Source organism: Lineus longissimus, chromosome 5, assembly GCF_910592395.1.
Source record: "Lineus longissimus chromosome 5, tnLinLong1.2, whole genome shotgun sequence".
Lineage (NCBI taxonomy): Eukaryota > Metazoa > Nemertea > Pilidiophora > Heteronemertea > Lineidae > Lineus > Lineus longissimus.
In genome coordinates this window covers 6,140,415-6,163,289 of record NC_088312.1, presented here as the reverse complement: position 1 = coordinate 6,163,289, position 22,875 = coordinate 6,140,415, and the positions used below count along the sequence as shown (strand labels likewise).

Genomic DNA, 22,875 nt, shown 5'->3' with positions numbered 1-22,875 from the left:
TTTTACTTATTGATTTTTATTTTAGCTTCATCCCGGCTCGACTGGTATGATGTTTCCTTCTTTCTATTTCCTAATTCCCTATTTTCCTATCCACCAGGGTTCTGTCACCTGTCCGTCCTTCCAAGTAATAAGTTAGCGAGATCGTAGAAGGAGTCTACGCAGTAACATCTTGCGCCTGTGATGTCCTCGACAGACTATTTTACGCTTTATTTTCATTTCTGCTATGTCATTTTTTTCGAATTCGCATGTGTATACTAGTAAGTGGCATGACTTCATTTGGACTAGAGACGTTTTATAGAAATATAAGGCTATTGCAAAAACATTTAGCGCCCACAAATCAAGATTCTGGAGACACATACAATATCACGTGATCTCTCGTAATCCATGATTTGTGGCATTTATTCGTCGGTTTATGTATAACTCTAACATACAAACAAATACTGAACAGTTTGGATATTCAAAGCAACCTACGACAGACGACATGTTTTGTTACAGCGTCAATATCTAACGGTGCTGAGTATCGAGTTGCATTGTCAGACACGTGGTAGCCTCCGACCGGATCCCCAGTTCGATTCCATTTGTGGAATATTTTACCACTTGTTCGACGACTCATCTGACAACATCCAAAAACGGGAACGTACTGGTGTCTTCATCTTGGACAACGTGGCATTGACATCTGCTGCTCAACCGTCAACTTCAAGAACGTCTCCGAATAGCATTACACCAGGGAGACCCCTATTGACAAGATCTGGAATCTGGAACCTCGATGTGACCTATGCCAGCTCAGAGAATGAACTTCTCGAAGCATTTGTGGAGTTTATGGTTGAGTAAGTTGATTTCAAAGTCTAAAGATCTTAAGACTAGTCTTTTGAAAACTCTTTCTGAGTGAGTTGCAATGAGGATTTGACATGTCTGGCATTGGTTATAAAAATAGATTTCAAGTCAACATAATTATTATAAATCATATATGTATCAGCATGACTCCAGATGTAATCGTGTCTATACCCGGAGTTTCAGTTGGAATCGTGATGTATTGTGTCTATGCTCTGTATTTCAGTTTGGACCCTGATATTTTGGTTGGTTATGAGATCCAGATGTTATCGTGGGGATATCTTCTCCAAAGAGGAGCTACCCTGAATATGAACCTCTGCGCTCGGATATCAAGACTACCTAGTAAGTACAATAACACATCTCCAAAAAAACGTCATCACTCCTTGAATATGAGAATCACTTGTTAATACAATCATCACCAAAGTATTAAAATGGTCTGCACAGTGCCACGCCATGCAGGTCAAAGTACTCAATAAGCTGCCGGTGTCACTTCCCTTTTAGCGCAGGATGCTGGTTCATCGCAGATAAGTTAGCCTTTAAAATGAGAAGGGAAGTAGTTTGATCAAGGAGTCAGTGACAGGAAATGAGCCCTGAAATAGGTCATAACGACATCAATTTTTGCAACTTTCAGATTCACCCAAAGAGAGTAGATTCTCATCTGCCCGGGATGAATATGGCGCAGACCACAATTCTGAGATTCACATTGCTGGAAGGATTGTACTCAACCTGTGGAGGCTTCTTAGACATGAGGTAAAGATGATGATAATTTTCTAAAAAAACCACTTGGTACGAATCATTCTTGTAACAAGATGGGTCAAAATCAATTCAAGGTGAATTTCAATAAATTGAGTTCTTGTTTTGTTGCTTTCAGGTCACCTTGAATGTTTACAGCTTTGAGAACGTTGCCTACCATGTCCTGCACGAGAGAGTGCCCCTCTTCACTCACCAGACTCTCACAAAATGGTTCAACCACGATCTTCTCAGGTATATACATTTTCCTCATCACAAATTTTTTAATTGGTGTTTTAATTTTGCCCAAAAAATTGGCTGCTGAAATTATTTCCTTGACTGGAACAACAAGAGATTTCCTTGTCTGTCAAAACAAAAATTGTGAAATTAAAATTTGGTTAGAAAATTGCAACTGGCTTACGTTGGACTTGCAGCTCCATTAATGGTGCCAACTGGAACAGTAGTGATACACATGATTGATTGTTTTGGTGAAGTACAGGTAACTAAACTTTGTGTGTACTCTGTATTCTATTTCTTGGTGATTTTGTATTGCAGGTGGCGTACCATTGAACATTACATAATACGAGCCAAGGCCAACATTCGCATCTTGAACCAGCTTGACCTTGTCGGAAGAACAAGTGAATTTGCTCGGATCTTTGGCATCGAATTCTATGATGTTTTGTCCAGAGGCTCACAGGTAAAGATCTTTATTAATGTCAGTGAACAGAGAGCAAGGCTTTGATTTCGCTGTTCTATTTTGCTTCTGCTAAAGATGGCTTCAATTGCATTATCAATCAAATATTTCCATTTCAGTACCGTGTCGAGTCTATGATGCTAAGAATGGCCAAACCAATGAACTACATTGCTGTTTCACCAAGTGTCCAGCAGAGGGCCCATCAAAAAGCCCCTGAGGTCATTGCATTGACCTTGGAGCCAGAGTCCAGGTTTTACAGCGACCCAGTTGTGGTGGTCGACTTCCAGTCTCTCTATCCGTCCATCATGATCGCATATAACTACTGTTACTCGACTTGTCTTGGAAAGGTTGAGCACATAGCAAATGCCGAAAGTGGAGAGTATGAGTTCGGCTGTACTTCGCTTCGAACATCGCAGAAAACACTCAAGGTACGTAAATGCATAGCTGGCACTTCTGTGCTTCATTGTTTATACCCTGATCAAGGGACCCATTCAATCAACGAAGTCCCTACCTTCAAAAATACAAGTAAACTGATTGTTCCTCTCTTTGTAGGATCTCGAAGGAAATGTGTTCATCTCGCCTGTAGGAGTGGCCTTTCTCAAACAGCGCATCAGGAAGGGCGTCGTGCCCAAAATGGTGGAGGATATTCTCGACACGAGGATCATGATCAAGAAAACCATGAAGGAGGCTAAGAATGATCACGCATTGAAACGGGTCCTTGATGCGAGGCAGCTTGGTTTGAAACTCATTGCGAATGTGACGTATGGGTACACAGCAGCTTCTTTCTCCGGCAGGATGCCCAATGTGGAGGTAGGTTGACTTGATGTCTGCTGCAGTGAAAAGAAATACATAGCTAGATAACTAGATGAAAATTTATTGTGTGATGCCTGCGGTCGGTTATTGCTGACTTACGTAAGTCACTTGCCGATGAGTGTTCATGGTTGTGTTGATGTGATCATCAACATCTTTCCTAGGTTTTTTTTTACACTTTCAGTTATTTCGAAAAAAGAAACAGCACCCGGTATGATAAATTGATGTATTACTGTACCGTTACAGGTTGCTGATAGTATCGTTAGCAAAGCCCGTGAAACTCTGGAACGCGCCATCAAACTTGTTGAGGAGCATGAGGAGTGGGGTGCCAAGGTTGTCTATGGTGACACAGACAGTATGTTCATCTTACTGAAGGGCAAGAGCAAGGAAGATGCATTCAGGATCGGCTATGAGATTTGCGACACTGTCACAAAGGACAACCCTAAGCCAATCAAACTCAAGTTTGAAAAGGTAAGGATATTATCTCATTGCTTGTCCAAGTCCAGTGGCAAGGGTGTCATTGGTAATTTGACAAAACAAGATTACATATGTATGTTCCATGTTTAGAAATTGTGATCTTACTCATTTGTTAGTTTTGTGTTGATTTTGTGCTCAATGTGATTTCCCAACTTCACCACAGTAGACTCGATATCATTATCATTCAGGTCTACATGCCGTGTATTCTTCAAACCAAGAAAAGATATGTCGGGTACATGTACGAGACCCCAGACCAACTGGAACCAGTTTACGATGCCAAGGGCATTGAGACAGTTAGGAGAGACTCGTGTCCGACTGTCAGCAAAGTTCTGGAGAAGTCTCTTAAGGTGCTATTCTCTACCAAGGACGTTTCTAAGGTCAAACAGTACGTCCAACGCCAGTGCCGTAAACTGATGGAAGGGCGCATCCCATTACAAGATCTCACATTTGCCAAGGAATACCGGGGCTTGCAAGGCTATAGGCCTACGGCGTGTGTGCCAGCATTGGAGATCGCAAAGTAAGTGGTTTTCATCAGTTTAAAATAAGGAGCCTCATAGCCTAGTGGTTAACACTACTGGTTACCATGCAATGGGGCCCGGTTTCGATCCTGGATGAAACTTAAAACCATGGTTCCTTGTATCTGGTGTCTATGCCAGGGCAATCAAAGCTTGCATGGACTCGACATTATTGAAAACTAACCTAATCAATCTCTGTCCGCCTTCCAGGAAACGTCTTGCTGTTGATCGGAGGTCTGAGCCACGTGTCGGCGAGAGAGTCCCGTACGTGATTGTGTACGGGCAACCTGGCTTACCTCTGATCCAGTTGATTCGGCAACCAATGGAGGTACTACAGGACCCAAGCCTACGCATCAATGCCGTGTATTACATCACCAAACAAGTACTGCCACCTTTGGACAGAGCTTTCTCGCTGATGGGAGTTGATGTATTTTCATGGTATGTTGAGAGTCACAGTGTAAAAAAAGTTGATTAAAACCAGGAGACATTTTGCTGCATACATTCAGAGGCACCTATCGTGGTGTCCAGGTCGTTTTGTATTGGTCTTCTCTACCTCTCTTGTTTCTTGTGCCTAGTTCCAACTCTTCTCCGTATCTTCTGCAGGTACCATGAGATGCCCAAGGTGATGCGGCTGGTTCCAACCTCCCACTTCCAAGATGAGAACAGACAGGTTAGTTATACACGTCTGGCAAGTTTACATGAACCGCTTCATTCTAATTATCCAAAATGAAATGAATTTCTTGCAATTTTGTCAATCATACATACATACATACACACATACATACATGCAATTTACTGTATTAGGCTTTTCAACCTGCAGGTTTTTGCTTCTTGTACTTATCATGGGTTGTCATCATCTTAGTCTTCATTTCAGGGTACACTTTCAAAGTACTTCAGCACGATGAGCTGTCCTGTTTGTGATGAAGTGACCAAACAAGGCCTGTGTGACAAATGTAAAGAGAGCCCTCAGACATCTGTCATCGTTATCAACAACAGGATCAGGGATTGGGAGAGGACCCATCAACACTTATCTCAGGTATGGAGATGTAATTCGTAGAGCCACAAAGGGAGGAAGCGATGTGATCATTACATCTCACTTTCATTGCGTAGACTTTCTTGATCATTATAGAATTCTTGTGATAGATGTTAAGCAGTTTTGGAATCATGCCTATCACGTCTCCAGTGATCAGAAATTAATTGAGTATCAGGGTGTAGCTTCTTTGAGCTGGATGTACTACAGCAAGAAGTGTGGAACTGATTTTACAACTTCAACTGATCCTAAAACATCTCCTTTCTTTTCAGATCTGTTACTCATGTATGGGCAGCAATGACCCCAAGTTGGGCTGTGTCTCTCTCGACTGTCCTATACTCTATCAATTCGTCAAAGTGACACGTGATCTCACCCAGAGTCAAAATCTGAGGGACATTCAACAAAAACTGGATTTCTAATTTAGATATCTGAGCATTGTACATGTAACATTGAAATGCAAATAATGTAAGGAGGAAGTTGAGATTCAGTTGCAACAAAGGGAGCATCATGGATTTCAAAGGAATATCAATCTTTCACTGGAGTTAAAGAAGAGGAAAATAAGGACTGGAAAAAGGAAGACAAATTTGAGAAAACGAAACAGACCTTTATCTGATTCCGAGAAAAGACTAATTAAATACAGCTTAACACTGCCAGATGTTAAAAGATGTGACTATATTTGTATATTACACCATGTGAGGGTTATAGCAGAATAAGAAAGCCTTGAAAGACTACCCTAAAAGCATGTCAGGGCGGCCCTATTCCAACTCTTAGGGATTATTGTCTTGTATCGCGTGGTTTACTTGAGATTATGGATTATGATTCATTTGTACAGTGTGGTACGAAAAAGTACTTCAGACAATCTTGTGTCTATGCATTGTTTCTCAGTGGAACCGTTCCTTGGCTCTATCCATCGAGTCAGCCTGATCATTTACTGCTCTGTGTGAATGTAAGCTATCAAAGGCCATTTCTGAATAGCCATATTGCTGACTATTTCCTTTTCATAGGTGCTTTTAATCAGTGGCTTATGAAGTGATTAGCGCTGTGGCTTTCTGAAATGACTTAAGGATAACTTTTCTGCCCGATTCTATTTCTATTTCTGCTGAACCTGTCCACCTGTCTTTTTCTAGATGTGAAATGCAGAAATGAAATTGTATCACTATCTAGTTTACAGGTGTAATGCAGAAAGTATGATGATTGATGATAATGATGCATTTATCCAAGAGGTTACTGTGCTATGTTGTCTGTGGGTCACATTTTAGTTGCTTGCATGGCGATTGCCTGCAGGCTTGTTGTTGTAGAATAGGCTATCATTGGGTTCTGTTGTCCCAACATAACCATTTTGTGTAGAGGTTGGTTTAAACACTTTACTATGACAGACCAGAGGTCCAGAGCGTAATGATAAATGCTCCTCTAAACAGAATGCCGGTCCAGTGGCGTCAGGACAGAGTGTACTACAACGCATTATGACGTTCTGTGATTGCTGCAAATGGCTCCGTAAAAAGGAGAAGTCAACTGGATTACGTTTTGACATGATCCTATGAAGTGGTTTTAGAAAAGATGAACACGTGAACCAATGACTGTAGGCAACATTTATGACTGATTTGAATTACTTCCTCCTGCAGTTTGTCATGGTAAAATCTCGAACATAGAATAAAATTTCTGGTAAAAAATGTAATCTCGCTGGTGTGAGGTCGAGTGTAAGTCTGTTGTCAGTACAACTGTAAGAGGGGCTTTATTTGGAATGAACTGTTGTCACCTTGGTCTGCTTTTCGACTCATGGTTTATTTTGGGCATTTCCTGCCCTAGCCTTGCTGTGTAAAGTTTTTCTGGGTGATATATTGTGCACATGTATACATTTTCATCATTTTAGATCATTGTCGACTAGACCCAGAATGGCCGTGTTCATGAATGTTGATTAGTAGCCTTGAACACCACCATATAGCTACTGGGCTGTGTCTAGTCTAGATTGTAGAGACTGCTCCTTCAAGGATTACTGAGTCATCTACTCGGAAGTTATTTCATGGAAGTTAAATGCCACTTGTGGATTTGGGCTGTTCTGCGCAGCTAGACTTTCATTGGCAAAAACACCATCATGTTACCATTTGTAATTTTGCCATCGCATTGTAAATTTGAACCATTGATTTTAAAAGATCATGTAAATAGGAATGATTTCAAGTCTTGTTAGTCGAAATCACCTGTGTAATGTTGTATAGTTTTCAAATGATTTGTACAGGTGGTTTCGGCAAGCCAAGGATGAAATCATACACATAGGTGAGAGATATTTTTCTGAGTGCAATAAATTAGAAAAGTTTGGAAAATAGTTCCTAACTAATGTAAATATTGTAGAAATTATTTGTAATAGCTGTAAAGCAATTATTTGACTAGAGGGATGTCCTCTGGACATGATAGATTTTATTAGTGTTTTCAGAGAATATTTTGGCGACACCATGAACAGTTTTGATCAGTGCGCCTATTATTCTGCCTCACTACAGATGGTGCCAGCTAAAATGATGTCTGTGTGCATTTTGTCTCTGTACTAGAGTTTATGAGGTGTTATGTTTCAATGTCTTTATATGTGTTGATGTTTCGAGTATTGTCTATGTCTCTGAGTGTAATAATTTATTGATATTATTGGGTTTGTTAGTAAATGCAGGTCGGATTCATATTTGGTGTGTCTGTAATTTATTTAGAAGGTTTTGTGTAATGCATAACCAAGAGTAATTTAAGGTTCCAGTCAGTTAGAAGACTTTTGGATTGTTGGCATGTGAAGAAGTTGAAAAATTTCCTTATAAGATGTTTCTGACATAATATTTTACTTTACTTTTCTATTCAAACATTCCTCCTTGTGTGCTATTATGGATTTTAAAGAAAAGCATACAATTTAGAAAGCAAATAAACTTTACTACAATGTACATGTATAGAAGCAAGTTCTTCTTGTGGAGTTGGTCATGTGCGAGAAAAATATATAAAAGGTATGAGAAAAATAGTGGTCATTTTGCAGGCTCCAAAATATTATATGTAGACCCCATTTGTGTTTTGGGGGTCCTTAAAAGTATTGAAGGGGGCAAGGTTTTTAGTTCCTGTTTTCTTTGTTGGCCAAAGTAATCCATCCATGAATTTATTGATTGTTCTGCTCAAAGAAATCCAACTTTTTCTATGCAAATGAATCATTGTACATGTATCTGTTGATGTACGGTAAGCTTGTGTGTGTGGTACAGTATACTTGTCTTTAATTGATGGTGACTGAAACCTCGATAGATGAATTAAAAACCAGCTAGTGATGACAAAGACATGATTGCTGTTTAAGTGAGTAGTTTAAGTCAACTTGGCTTCCTGTGTAAAGGCAGTACTGGTAAAGTCTGATAGCAAAGCCTGTTAATTTCCTCATGGGGAAATAACATCTACAATCATTGTATATTTCACATCATCTTCTTTTGGGAAATATTGCCCAGGCGTTCTATCTGTTGCTATGTCTGTTAATGTTTGTTTGAATTCTTTTCTGTTGTAAGGGGCTCAAGTATGATATTTACATAGAGCATTGTTTTGGTCCAAGTTGAAAGGGGAAGTCCTTCTTGATACAAACAAGGGATGACAATTCTTATTTGGTTCATATATCATCACCCAATTAAAAATCGTTTTAGAACTGCTTTACTTTCTCAGAGAACTGTGCTTTGCTTTTCCTACAATATTATATGTATGTGGGTGATAAAAATTCAAAAGTTAGTAACGTAACAAAAATGATATGATGCATCGTATTTTGGTGCCAGGATAAGGTTGAGGTATATTTTTCTGTTTTTACTTGTCTGTAGTTAATCTTCAAGATATTGTATAATTGTGTCACCTTCAAATTTTATACAAAAAATACTGAAAGATTTCTGCGAACTTTTTTATACAACTTTTCTAAAAAAAACGTTGCATGTGAGACAAATATTTGATTTTTATAGTGTTGATAAAGTCCTTATTCAAATGTTTCCTTTGAAGTTCGTGGTTCGGAATAGACTTGTCTAACTGATGCTAAAATACCGCTACAGTACCACACTAAATGATAAATCTATGGCATACCCTGTCCCAGTGTAAACACAGCATGTTTCCCTCTTAACTTTTCTGTGTTTGTCACAGAGGTAATATTGAGTGCGACCAAAAACATTACAAATAAGTTGTGCCAAAAGCATATTACTTCTAAAGAGGCCTTCTTACGGAATGAGTATGCAGAGAGGGATTAATTCTGCCAATCAGATGTAATCCTTTGATTGGAATTACTAATGAAATAGCTTTTGGTAGGTTATGAGCTTCATCAGTAATTTGACCAGAATCTGCCCAATTCTTTCTTGCGTGTCAGATTTCAGATGAATATGTCTTTAAAAAGTTCATTTTGAAAAAGTAATGGTAAAAGGCCACCATCCCTTGGTATTTTTCATGTCTTGTTTGCATGTTTTGGGATTTCTTTATGTGTTCTGGGGAAAAGTTTGTTACCCGTCTGCAAGGAGAGCTTTACAATAAGTCTATAGCTATTTGTGATAAGTTTTGATGGTAGCATACTTTACAGGAGTTCTTGTTTAACCCTTTTTGCATCAAAATTGAAAAAGGAAATTTTTTGAAACAGTGGAACAAAATCAAACAATATCTTTGTTGCAAGCTATAAATAAGAGAATTTATGGTAGATTTAAAAAACAACAAACATGGTGGTTCCCATGATTGGTTGCAACTCGGGCAATTGACATACTGATGCAGTATTCAACATCGCTTAATGCTCAATTGTTTTCTTTAACACTGTGGAAAAGGGTTAAACATGACTACCAAGTGTCCAACGTGTTAAGAAACTTCAAGGTTATCTGTGGAATAATTGTGGCTTCAAAATCCTGTGAAGCATCTGCGTATATCAGAAGTGTCTTTTCCTTTCCCAATGGTTGAACTTTTAGCTTCACCTTTTCATTTCTAAAATGTCCAACATATCTGAACAATACATCCTTCTCCGTTCCAATCAATAACTCCTTTCTAATACTACCTATCTCTAGTTTCTCGTAAAGTCTTTGATTCAAGGTATTAATGAGAGGGTAGAATATTGCTTGAATTCCTCCATCACAGATAACCTTGAAAGTTTAAATTAATAAAGTAGGCTTTATATGGAAAATAATATTTATTTAGGTGTGTCCATGAGCTGAATGTTTTGTCTCGTTTCTGTCACAATTTGTTTAGTTTTGTATTATTTGCAAAGACTGTTTGTTAATCCCTGGCCAGTAATAGCTTTTCGTACCAGACAAAAGCTGAAGTCGAATTCATACACCTTCTCCTGACTGATGTGGATGTAACGGCAACCATAATGGAAAAACCTTATGTTATCACTAAAAAACATGATTGCACACTCGAACCTCCCTTAGCGGACACCTCTCTATTAAGGACACCCTCTCTATTAAGAACTTGGTCCCAAATTAATTGTTTCCATTGAATTTTACCTCTCTAATCACAAAACTTCTCTATAAAGCACTTGTCAGTCCCGAGAGTCTCCTTAATAGAGAGGTTCTACCGTAGTTTATCTTTTTCAGATGATTGTATCTGGTACAAACCAGCGTGAAACTTCATTGTCTAGTAACCATACAACAGTGTTATTTTTTCTGAAAGAAAGTAGACATTATCATGATATCTTTAGTGATACCTTCATCCCTGTCTGCTGCCACTCCTACTTTGTGGTGGTAACGAAAGTCCTGCATTGAAAAGTCATTTCGGTGTCTGGAGTATGATTTCAGCTTAGTATTGTGTCTTACCACCTATCCGCCATTTGACTTCATACAAACAAGTTTCTGATTTCTGATCACATGTACCAATCTGTAAGGTCACCTGAAGAGAAATACAGTGAAGCCTTGTACAAAAAAATTCAAACAAAAAAATGGCAACTCTATTAAACAGGTCAAAATGTTCCTAATTATTAGAGTTACTAACTATGGTCCCCCTACTTCAAAAGAGCTCAGCTGCACTTCTTTCTTGATAGATCATATCCTTTCATTTAACTGGGTTGATTATTGAAATGTTGACATTTACTTCTTCACAATATCACCAACTTCTTGCCACAGCCAAAGCTGGTGAAGGAATTATAAATGACAACTGTGAAAAAAATTCCTTGAAGCAATCATTTTTTTGGGATGCTTTTCCCCCGGACTCAGTTGGTAGCAAATGTCAGCACTTGATGATCTTGTCCCGTCTTGTTTCTTGGCATTGTGTTTCCTAAAGCTGTCTTAAGGTGGCGCTGTGATAAATGGCCAAGATGTGCTTTAACTGTGTCAAGATACTTTGTACAAGTGAAGAAAAACAATGGAAATCATGATGTTAACATCAGATTTGTTAAAATAAATATATTTGTGAAAAACTGATGCGAAACATAGAGATAAGCGCGTCACTGGTGTGTCATTGGCAGGTAACTCCTGCATACGTTGCGCGTCACTGACGCGAAGCAGGATGGATGTCAATTGAGATTTGGACTGTTATAACCTACCCCATGTAAAGTAATTGTTTCCTTAAATTTCTTCCTACATTTGCAAAGGAATCTGGGCCTCCAAAAACTTACCCTAGATCTTTTTATACAGCTTCTTGTTCAGATTGAATGTAGCTGTTAGTTGATTTAAAAATACTTATGTTGTTAAATCTAAAGGTTTGATGATCAGTGACTGCACCTATATTTAATCTGAGGATACAAGGAAGGCCTCCTATATTAAGCAACTGACAAGGTCAATGGAGGGGTACACCGAACAAGCCCCTGATCCTGCCTGCCACTGGTGAAACTCTCGTCCACCGTCGTTGATCCCATCAGAGAATCATATCTACTGTCGTTTGTGTGGGAAGATGGCTTGTGGCCTGTGCTGAACCTGTTTTGACAACTAAAGCAAGTCATTATCTCTATTAAATTCCCTTAGTTTGATACTGATTACCTTCCAAAAGCATGAAAACCGATCAATTACAGGACCCACAGTATGAAATTGGCTAAGGCGACAGTAACGCTGTCTCGCGGCAGAGAATGGAACTGAAATCTTCGTCTAAAACTTTCAGTTCCACTTTCTACCGCTAGATAACACTACTGTCGCCCGCAGTATGAAATTGGCTTAGGCGACAGTGCCAGTGGCGCTGTCTCGTGGCAGAGAATGGAACTGAAATCTTCGTCAAAACTCTCAGTTCCTCTTTTTACAGCTAGATAGCACTACTGTCGCCTCAGTCACTTTCCTGTGAAATTGGGCATGTTTTTAGGGCTTTTGCATGAATAGATTAATTTGTTGATATTGCCAATGACATAAGACACAGGGTGGGGCCTTTGGCTGTATTTGCATATACTAGTCTTGCAAATAACCTCAACAGATCTACCATTTTTATTCATTTTCTTCACAGGGTGGGGCCCTTTGGTTGTATTTGCATGTACTAGTCTTGCAAATAACCTCAACAGATCTACCATTTTTATTCATTTTCTTCATGTCTTGGACTAACAGTTTGATGATGGACTGGAACCTAGGCCTACCTCCAAGCAATTGCGGTAGACTTTTTGACAGTGGAACCTACCTCAGCAAACACTTCTCTATTAAGAACACTAGCTTTTGTCCCAAAGTTGTAGTTCCCTTAAATTTACCTCTCTGATCAGGACACCTCTAGGACAGCACTTGTCAGTCCCAAGTGTCCTTGACAGAGCAGTTCTACTGTACTCCTTTTTATGGGGCATCTGAAGCTGATAATTAGAATCAAGCACTCCAAGCAAATGGATTTACCAGCTCTTCTACTGTATTAGAGGGACTGAGGGCTTCACTTCCCTCCAAAAGACGATGTCACAACCTACTCCACACCAGCTTGAGCATGGGCTAACCTCAGGTTGTGACATTGTCCCTATCAACTGGTTTGCAGCATGGTGAACAATTGTCTGACAGCTAGGCCACAATCACCGGTTGCGACATTGTCCCTGTGGCATATACCACTACTACTACTCTGCAAATCTTCACGTCACACCCAAAGACAAATTTGAATTGGATTCATTAGTGTCCTGTGTAGGTTGTGACATTGTCCCAATCCTGCCACCCCAAGTGAAATTTAAAGACACCTACGCATAATTTAAGGTATGCAAGGACATCTCATTAATCAATTCTGAAAAATGCAGTTTTTTTAGAGCAGTACTAGTTTGCTCAGACACAGATGCAGAGACCAGTCCGTACAAAACAAATATTCTGTTTATTTACTTAAGTTTATTCTGCAGCTCTAATCTAACAATACAACGCCATAAACACTAAAGCAAACAAAATGACACCTGCATACTTTATTCTTAATTGAAATTTACAACAATGACATGTTGTAGGCCTAAAGGGGCCTGCTCGTGGTAAAAGGAATCACAGAACTACCCCGAGTGATTATGATCTTTAGTCAAAGACCAACAACAGGGAGCATCAGGACTCTACCCAACTGTTCTTTCTGCCCATGAGATGCGAGGTAAAACGAGCAATACTAATTTATGAATGACACGAAAGAGTATACAGTTTGAGGGAAAGCCACATAACCATCAGGTATTTTCCCTCTGGACTAGTGACAATCAGACAAGGCAGACAAGACCTGAACACTGCCACTGCTTCACAAGTGTAGCAACGATCAAGGAGCAACGATATTGCTTCAAAGCAAAAATGATGTTTGCACATAATTACTGGTATGCAGATGTGCCTGTTCGACAAAAAGACCCTGAACACTACCAAGCAACACTAATTAGTCTCCGCCACGGCACGTAGTGGCCGTGAGAGGAGACTCTTGGGTTAGCTAGGAAACTTTCTCGGCAAAATCAACCTCGGCCTAGGGCGCCGATGTGCCTATGCGTGTGTACACGTTGTAGTGCTTGTGGGTGGATTTCAATTGTCGCAATTTTGTCAAGATTTGACACGAAGTTTCGAGAAAACCGCACATTGATAAAATATTCTGCTCTTACGTACGGCGAGTTCATTTATTATTCCAAGTCCACGTCGGCAGTACGTCGTTATTCGAGCACTTTGAGCACGGAATACATTGTAGTTTCGTAGATTGTTTTTGCGGCAATGAGCACTCGGAACGTTACTCGCACGTCTTGGTTCCCTCGGCTGTTCCTAGAGGGCAGGAATAGCACGCCTCCTAGGAACAGCCGAGGGAACCAAGACGATGTTCGCACTGACTGCACATGCGCATTCAGAACGCCGTGGCGGAGACTTCAGAGTATGCCTGCAGACTCAACTGACAATTCTAGTTTACAATTGACATGAAAGAGTATACAGTTTGAGGGAAAGCCACATAACTATTAGATAATTGCCCTCTGTACTGGTGATAATCAGACTGGCCTGAAATTCTCTGAAAACAGTTATATGGAGTTGCACCAAAATGCAGACTCTTCATTTCATTTGTAAATAGGCATCGATTATTTTTGTTACATTCAATGGACCCAGCCCTACAATCTCAATCTCAGGAAGAGCCAAGTCTGCACATAATTACTGGTATGCAGATTTGCCCTCGAGGCAGAAAAGACCTGAACATTGCCACCGCTTAAGGAGTGTAGCAACAATATTGCTTCAAAGCAAGAAATGAATCTGCACATATTTACTGGTATGCAGATATGCCAGCAAGGCATCAAAACCTTTGTAAGCCCTTAATGAGCAACTAATTTATAAAATTACAAACAGGATTTATCTTACAACTGTACTGCTCCAAAGAAAGAGCCAAGTCTGCACATAACTACTGGTATGCAGATATGTCAGCGAGGCAGACAAGACCTGAACACTGCCACTGCTTCACAAGTGTAGCAACGATATTGCTTCAAAGCAAAAATGATGTTTGCACATAATTACTGGTATGCAGATGTGCCTGTTCGACAAAAAGACCCTGAACACTACCAAGCAACACTAATTTACAATTGACATGAAAGAGTATATAGTTTGAGGGAAAGCCACATAACTATTAGATAATTGCCCTCTGCACTGGTGATAATCAGACTGGCCTGAAATTCTCATTGTCGACCACTCCTCAGTGGAAATGAATCCAACAAAAAATGGGGTCATTGTATACAGTGGTACTGTATTACCCCGATGAGAAGCACTTTACTGATGTCCCCCACTCTCAACTAAGATATTTGTGCGTGTACCGGTTTGACTACGGGCTGAAGTTGACGATGTACTCCTGACGGAGCCATTGGGTGCTTCGCCCGCTCATTGACCGAGGCATGGTGACCTGGAGACAGTGACCGGATTAGCACTAGCTGGTCGAAGGACACTTCACAGGGCGTCAATTCGCAACTTCTCATCATTTTTAAGGCACGACCCATTCACGTGGACCAAGGCTTACCCGTCAACCTACTCCTTACGTAGCGTGGGGTACCAACCCACCGCAGATTCAGGAGTGTGCAATGGTTTCCGAATATCCTACACCCAATTGTGCTGCCCATTCGCAATAGGTTTAACCACCGTCATGCGCCCCGGACATCGCCATCTCTCAGACGGTAACAGGAAATGGCGCAATCTGGCTGCAAATTTTTCCCAGAGGGGCGGGATAATGATTATTTCAGACCGATCAGAGTGTCACAAGTTCAGAGCGAAATCACCTGCCAGTTTTATGGAGTTGCACCAAAATGCAGACTCTTCATTTCATTTGTAAATAGGTATCGATTATTTTTGTTTCATTCAATGGACCCAGTCCTATAATTTCAGGAAGAGCCAAGTCTGCACATAATTACTGGTATGCAGATTTGCCCGCGAGGCAGAAAAGACCTGAACATTGCCACTGCTATAGGAGTGTAGCAACAACATTGCTTCAAAGCAAGAAATGAATCTGCACATATTTACTGGTATGCAGATATGCCAGCAAGGCATCAAAACCTTCGTAAACCAAAACGCCGACTCTTCATTTCATTTCATTTGTAAATCAGTGTCGATTATTTTATCAAGTTCAGTGGACCCAGTCCAATAGATTCGAGGTTAATGTGACCAACCCCATGGATTTTAACTCTTTGAGATCGCGTCATTTTTTTCTGCCTCAATACCAGGAACGTGCGATTTTTCTTGAAAAACACTATTTTCAAATTAAAAAAAATAAATAAATCCAATCATCAAAGCTACTTGCATTATACATCTCGTGAAAGGTCTTTCCGAGTCCTTTTCTATGCTTCATAGCATTCCAATTTAGGTAAAACACCTGATTTTCAGTATTTAAAAAAAAAAATATACATGTAGTTTTCACCCCTCACCGAATTCCAAAATAATTGCCTGAACTAGACATTCAACTGTGATTATTTTATCACATTCAGTGGACCCAGTCCAACAGTCTCAAGGTTAAATGCGACTTACCCCATGGATCTTAATAACTGAAAACAACTACATGTAGTTCACTAGACTACCTAACTTACAATGGCTGCAATACCAAGACATTGGTTCCTCGCTTGAGAAGAACCTTCACTGCTGATTCGCACTGTGTCTGTATTCTTCAACAGTGAAAACTAACACTCAAAACTAACTAACAAGTAATCTAACTACAGTTTTTCTCTGCATCCAGGATGAAATGTTTTCCAGGCTATACCTTGAGAGTAAGTCATAGTCATAGACCATAGGAATTTAGGTATAACTTCTAAACCTTTTGGCCTACAAAGTCATTCTTAGCGGAAGAAGTCAATCTTCAGATATTTTTGGTGCCACACAGTTCTTGTGATATTCTCCATGTCCTGCATGTTCTGTATCATCTGAGGATGTAATGCTTAAACCAAAGCTGAAATAATGATAAGGACTGAGAATGTGAGTAAAAGAAAAAGATGTTCGGCACAGTTTTCTGTCCAGTGATTTCAATGATCTCCTCTTGCACTCATTCAACCGTGAGTTTCCCACGGCCACGTTTAACCCAGGCACGCTGTAAAGCCAAGTGGTCTATACAGGATTGATGATTGAGCCTCTCTCGATCAGGGACAGTGACTTGTATCCAAATTGGCCGGTCTTGTCAAATACGCTCTACTATTCACTCTTAAACTTTCAATTAAAGAGAGCCAATAAAAGATGACAATGAAATAATTGTGGACATTGCAATATATGACAGAATGATGTCATCAAATATTTAAATCCTTCACGGCAAGGACTGGAAATGCTGTCACACCATCCTTGAATTCTACTGCTTTCCATTTATCCCAGCAAAGAAACTGTGGATACTCTTGATCATGCACAAACCATAGATGATTGATGTCTTTTCCAGTCGAAATGGAAGGGGCCCTATTTTACTCGGATTGATTGAAAAGGAGAGCAAGTTGGCTCGGGCCTATATGAGAACATACTTCTTTTGACCGAATGAAGGACAAGATACTCAAATGCTTTTTTAAAAGCATGTTAAAACAGCTTTCCAACCAGCATAGGAAAATGGAGACCACTTTTCTTACCAGAAATATTAGCGCCGTCAAAAGTTTACTGATTCCCTCTTTGATCAAGATCTGTGTTGTTATGCACATGGATTATGCATAGACCTTGATGTAACGGACCTATGTTTCTCAATATATGTTGTTGCATCTCTCCATCTCATCTTTCTGGAAACAATGTAGGCTGAAAAATAATTCAACAATTGGAACGCACAAATTTGTAATCAGTCAATTGACAATTCTTGGTGTGATTTCCTTTTTCTCTGACCTCTTGAATTGTTTATCCTCCCCTAGCTCCCGAAGTTTTCAATCTCTGAAGATTGAATCAACCCTTGGCCACAGTCTGATACAACGTCAAATTCCATTAACTGCAAGGAAATCTCACCATTGGCAAAAACAATTTTTAATCGTTTCAAAACACTCTTGCTGGTGGCATTGACAAATATTGGTGGGGAATTTAAAATTTTTTTCTTGGTGCGAACCTAGGTCTTGTTTACAGCAGGTGTTCCGAATGTGAGGTTCGAAGTGCATCATTGCTAAGCCATGGTTTCACCGGGCCTCTCTTGTTTTGTCCCTGTCCTCAGATCTTGAAACCATGCTGGAACAGAAATAGACCTATCATAAATCAGTAAGCCATTACACAGTCATAAGCTTTTCTCCAACTTTGACATCTTGGTCGCATTCATCCTTTCATCCAGTGGCTCTTCTCATCATAGCACGGTTGCCTAAGCCAGGCAGCTACCATGTAGATATGTGGCAAGGCATCCTGTCACAGACTCGTCCTCGCCCTCAGTGGCCTATTGTGATGTTGTCAATGCCTGTAAATGCAATATGGTGTCAACTTTCGGTTGTCCATAAAGTGGCCAGTCGCAAATAATTGTTCCTGTGCAGGCAAGCCATCACTGTCACAAGTCCAATGACTGGCATCTGTTTCAGCAGCTCTCTCTTTGCCTTATATCATAGGCAAGGAATCATTTCAAGTTGTATATTTACAGGGGTGCTGGGAGGCACACAAGTTGCCATCCCTTTTTGACAGTTTGTCAGTGGATACTTAGCCATGTAACCAAACCGCGTCGTCTTTTCAAGCAGTAACATGGTGCCGGGTCTCTCTTGGACAACCTCGGTGACATCCATGCCCCTGATCTTGAAATAGGCTGAAAAAGAATTCGAAACATTGAATTGTCACAAAGGTAATTGGAAGACTACCGTACAGGATTCTTTGACATCATGCTGAAGCATGTCGCCTTAAGCTGACCAATTCTGACCATCTGATCATTTTAAGGTAGTGCAGCTGATAAAGGCCATGTTGAAAGCAGAAGTTTCTTTCGGGGACTCCATAGTTTCCTCTCACATTACATTACAAATCGTGTGTTTTAAGAAGAGTGTTCTCATTGAAGCTAAGTTATGAACTCAATATTTTCATTTTCGTATTGGGACCTGTCAAAGGTGAAGACATATGTTCTATTCATCATGAAAATGAACAAGTTCTCTGTGAGCACCAATATACAAAATGATAATTACCATGTACCCGAGAACATCTTCACTTTGCAGACAGTTGTCCGCTCTCTCCATCTCGGGCCACTATTCCAGCCCAAGTCCTTGTTTTTTACCATGCTCTTGCATGTAGGGAACCAGGCTTCTATCATGATCCTGCAGAAGACAAATTTAATTTAAATTGCAAGGCCAAATTGGGACCTGTAGAAGACAAACATTCCGGACAGTTACTTTTGGAGCTTCCAAACAAAAAGACCCAAGTTGTGACAGGTGAAGACACAAATTCCCTCAAAGGTTGTGACTCCTGAAACGTCTTACATTCATGGTTGCCGAACAAGACCCTGTCCAGGATTGGGAGAGTTGAAGATATAAATTCCCTCAAGGTTGAAAGAACAGGAAGTTTGCCCGAGTATGTATTCACAGGCCACAAAATCTTACAACTGGAATATTTCTATGGGGGATAGGACAATTTAAAATTTTTACCTCAAATAAGTTCACAATATGAATTAACGGTTAAACCCCTCCAAGAAATTGGGGATGGCGGTGAGGTGAAGTGAATCCATAGCTCAGCACTCTTCACTACACAAGGAGAAGCATCTCTGGCTAAGCGTTCTGCAATAAAACAATTACTGAAATATATCTGATTGGTCAAATCCAGAGTTCCCTCATGTCAATTGTTATGCATGTCCAACTTCAACTACAAGAGTAATTCTTCACACAACACTGTGGATGTCCTCCTCGGGTACAAATTACATTTAACTTAGAAAATTTGAGATGAACCAGCTTGTACCAGCTTGTGTCCATCTTTGACAGCCCCCCCCCCCCCCCCCCCCCCCCGGGAGGAGGCAACAAAGATCTGAGCAGGTTTAAATCATTCAAAATGTTACCTTGATGTTGATATGCTCTCTTACTGAAGTGGTTCTTGCATGGAAATTGGGATGGTGGTGCTCAGTACTTGTCATTATACAAAGATATTCATCTTGACTTTGGAAAGCAAGTCTGCAATAAAAAAATTCAAACTTTTAAATAGAATACTAAAATGTATCGGACCAGTCATGGACACGTACAGAAGCAAGATGGCCGAAAACAGCAACACAATTTGCTTTGTACGATAAAGTGCGCATTACACCTTTATTCCATATCGTGATTTCTTTCTCAAAATCAAATCAAAGGAATCTGCGTATGCAAAAATAAACATTGGCCATATTTTCACAGGCAGTGTAAGTTTACCATGACATAAAGATTAAAGTTATGTTTTAAATAAAATCTTCACCAAAAGCATTCAAAATATCATGAATATTGAAAGGCATGGACACCTTCAAGCAGAATAAGCTTGTATATTTCTATTTTTATGCCATGGTTAGATGGTAAACAAATGTTGCCTGGGAGTGTGAAAAGGGTCACTTCAAAATGGCCGAAATTTATTTTTGCAGGGTGTCTGTGCTATTCAAGGTTACACGCAATCACCTTCTTCGCCTCAAAATGGACTGAAAAAAAGAACACAACAGAAATGCGGATTTTATTAACTCACCAAAGGCCATTCTGCTGTCGATTTCTGCACTGTTTACTCAATCAATTCACGAATTCCTCGGACAAATTCATGAAAAACAAAGTCATGGAGTGGGGACATAGTAAATCCCCGAATTCAACCTAAAAACCAAAAAGAAAGACTTACAATGACGAATAACAAGTTCTGTTCACTAGTTTTTAAGTTTCAAGAAGCCAAACAGTAGTCTAATTCATGTTCATTGTTTACAAATAATCACGAGTGTGCATCAAAGCATGCGAAGCAATGTATTCTCCTATCGTGAACACAGCGTCCATGAGGTTCTGTTTACAATTACCGTGTTCAAAATCCCTTCCATCGCAGACATATCTTTTCACAAAATTTGTTTCTAGAAAAGTAGAATTTCACATAGAACTCAAAAAGTAGTATTATTGATTCTAATTGACAAGGATGTTGACGGATTTTGATCGGTTTTCACGACTGATTTTTCTCTATGCAGTGAAGCCATTTTGCGCATTGCCAAATTTCGCGCAAAACATCCCGCCAACTTCTCCAACGGCAAACAAGTGAACACGTTGACTTAAATCATAGTAAATGCAATACACATGATCACAAGATCATAAAGAAGAAATTGGACATAACCTTTCTCTTACTTACTCATCAAAAGCTGTCTTTGAGGACAAAAATTAACCACGAAATATCAAAAGTTACGAAATGTCCATCGTCTGCGGATACGGGGGCTCCCGTCATGGTTGAAACGGGCGCCGACATCACCCGAAATATCACGAAATATTACGAAATAGTACGGGCTAGTCCAAAACATTTTGCGGGGTGTTGGGTCATCAAATCAGTCCTCAAATATGTGTTTTGCTTCACAAACCGGGCCATTTATGGTCCTTAAACTGACAATCTTACAGAGAAAACTTTACATTATCTTTGAAGATAAAGGCTACAATGACCCCGTTTTTTAGTTTTAAGAGATTTTTTAGTTTTCTCCCTCACTGTAGGGCGGGTCCATTTTCTGGGAAGAAACGGTGTTCAAGTGTAGCCTATAACATCCTCGGCACCCAGTGGTTTTCCATATGCTCCAGCTCTCGCTTTTTTGTATGGGACGTAGGAGTATCAAAAACCTGAAGCTCAGGATGAGCCTATAAAGGTCTCGTTATTGAGTTTTTCCCGAATGTACGCGATGATGACGTGCACTAAAATGCTGCCGTACGTGCCCCGTTAACAGGACGTAACATATATTTCAAAATTCGTTTCCAATATATGTGATTGCATGAGATTAACCCATTTGTGTCGTATATCACTGGAAACGCCCGATTTCCCTGATTCTGCAGGATGTTAAATCGGGGGCATTTCATTTCTTTAAATAAATCATAATCGTCGCATTTGCTCCTAGCTCTTGTTCACCATCCCAAATGGCAATACAGCCAATTGGGCCGGACAATCACGGAAAACCCCAAATATTATACATTTCTTCCTGGATAATTCTTACAGTGACCATTCTCCCGTGAAAGACAATTGCATACACACATTGGTCTCAATGTGCTGGCTATTTTAATTGGCCAATTTACACGGTGCTTGTTTCATCTGTCTGACATCAAGCACAACGAAATATTTGAACCCCCGTGAACAATATTACACAGAATTGGGCTTATATTCTTATATTACAGCAGGCTTTTGTTATTATGTATTTTATGTGCAGACATAAAGGGAATCTTCGTTTCTCCTTGATTTACATTTGATGACATCGTTTTAACATCGCTATACCTCCCAAAAGGGAGTCCCGCAGTCCACAATATAGCCTATTCTACTAATTTTGCACTTGGTGAGTGCTTTATAGTCAGTACCTAGTGGAAGAGGACATGGACATTTAATATTATCAAAAGGAAGGACACCAAGCAGGCATGTAATTTTTGATTAATCTCAATACACATTTTACATAATATACCGAACTTCATGTGTGACAATATTAAAAAAATTACAGGAGCTTTCCACAACATGCTCCCACGTACAGTAATCACCCAAAGCATGCAACGTCAGGCTGTGTGGATACAGCTGGCCGAGTTGATATCCGCGGGGCGCACGTGGACGCCTTCAGCTTTTTATCAAGAGAAATAAGAAGAGTAACGATTGCTTTTGTCTGATAATTTATTGCAGGCCTATTTAGGACTTATGTGTTCCGGGGAGGGGGGACTTATCACAACAAATTGAATGCGCTCCTCGAGGATGTCATTAAAGTATTGCAACAATCAATATTCATTATCAATGGTTGTTGAAAAAGAACTCTGGTTTAACTCTTGTGAACAACATCAGCCGGCATTTCGTGCCCAATCTTGTATATAATTGGGCTTAATTCATTGTATTTGTTGCACTATGCGACTTTACTATCACCGTACGTGTCCCGCATCAATGTAGCACTTTATT

The 22,875-nt window shown here is 39.9% G+C and overlaps 1 protein-coding gene and 1 long non-coding RNA gene across 4 annotated transcripts in view; one reads left to right on the top strand and one right to left on the bottom strand.

The window, feature by feature from the left end:
* Window positions 1-11,464, top strand: part of LOC135487599 (uncharacterized) — a 48,493-nt gene extending 37,029 nt beyond the window's left edge. For both annotated transcript variants that reach the window (XM_064771541.1, XM_064771540.1), the window contains 13 exons: window positions 496-827; window positions 1,058-1,173; window positions 1,463-1,581; window positions 1,703-1,815; window positions 2,116-2,257; window positions 2,374-2,682; window positions 2,807-3,064; window positions 3,311-3,535; window positions 3,730-4,058; window positions 4,267-4,494; window positions 4,660-4,726; window positions 4,931-5,092; window positions 5,359-11,464. In XM_064771541.1, the coding sequence (XP_064627611.1) occupies window positions 496-827; window positions 1,058-1,173; window positions 1,463-1,581; window positions 1,703-1,815; window positions 2,116-2,257; window positions 2,374-2,682; window positions 2,807-3,064; window positions 3,311-3,535; window positions 3,730-4,058; window positions 4,267-4,494; window positions 4,660-4,726; window positions 4,931-5,092; window positions 5,359-5,505 (2,547 nt within the window). In that variant the 3' untranslated portion in view covers window positions 5,506-11,464. The remainder of the gene's footprint in view (window positions 1-495; window positions 828-1,057; window positions 1,174-1,462; window positions 1,582-1,702; window positions 1,816-2,115; window positions 2,258-2,373; window positions 2,683-2,806; window positions 3,065-3,310; window positions 3,536-3,729; window positions 4,059-4,266; window positions 4,495-4,659; window positions 4,727-4,930; window positions 5,093-5,358) is intronic.
* Window positions 11,465-13,267: 1,803 nt separating this feature from the next.
* On the bottom strand, window positions 13,268-21,387 carry LOC135488128 (uncharacterized). Of its 2 annotated transcripts, none has more exons than XR_010446929.1 (8): window positions 21,088-21,387; window positions 20,470-20,588; window positions 19,826-19,937; window positions 19,422-19,550; window positions 18,966-19,094; window positions 17,927-18,598; window positions 17,469-17,628; window positions 13,268-16,813 (listed from the first exon to the last, which is right to left on the bottom strand). It is a non-coding gene; the product is annotated as an uncharacterized LOC135488128 (long non-coding RNA). The 2 variants fall into 2 exon arrangements; XR_010446928.1 differs by having other exon boundaries at window positions 21,103-21,387.
* Between the last annotated feature and the right edge of the window lie 1,488 nt (window positions 21,388-22,875).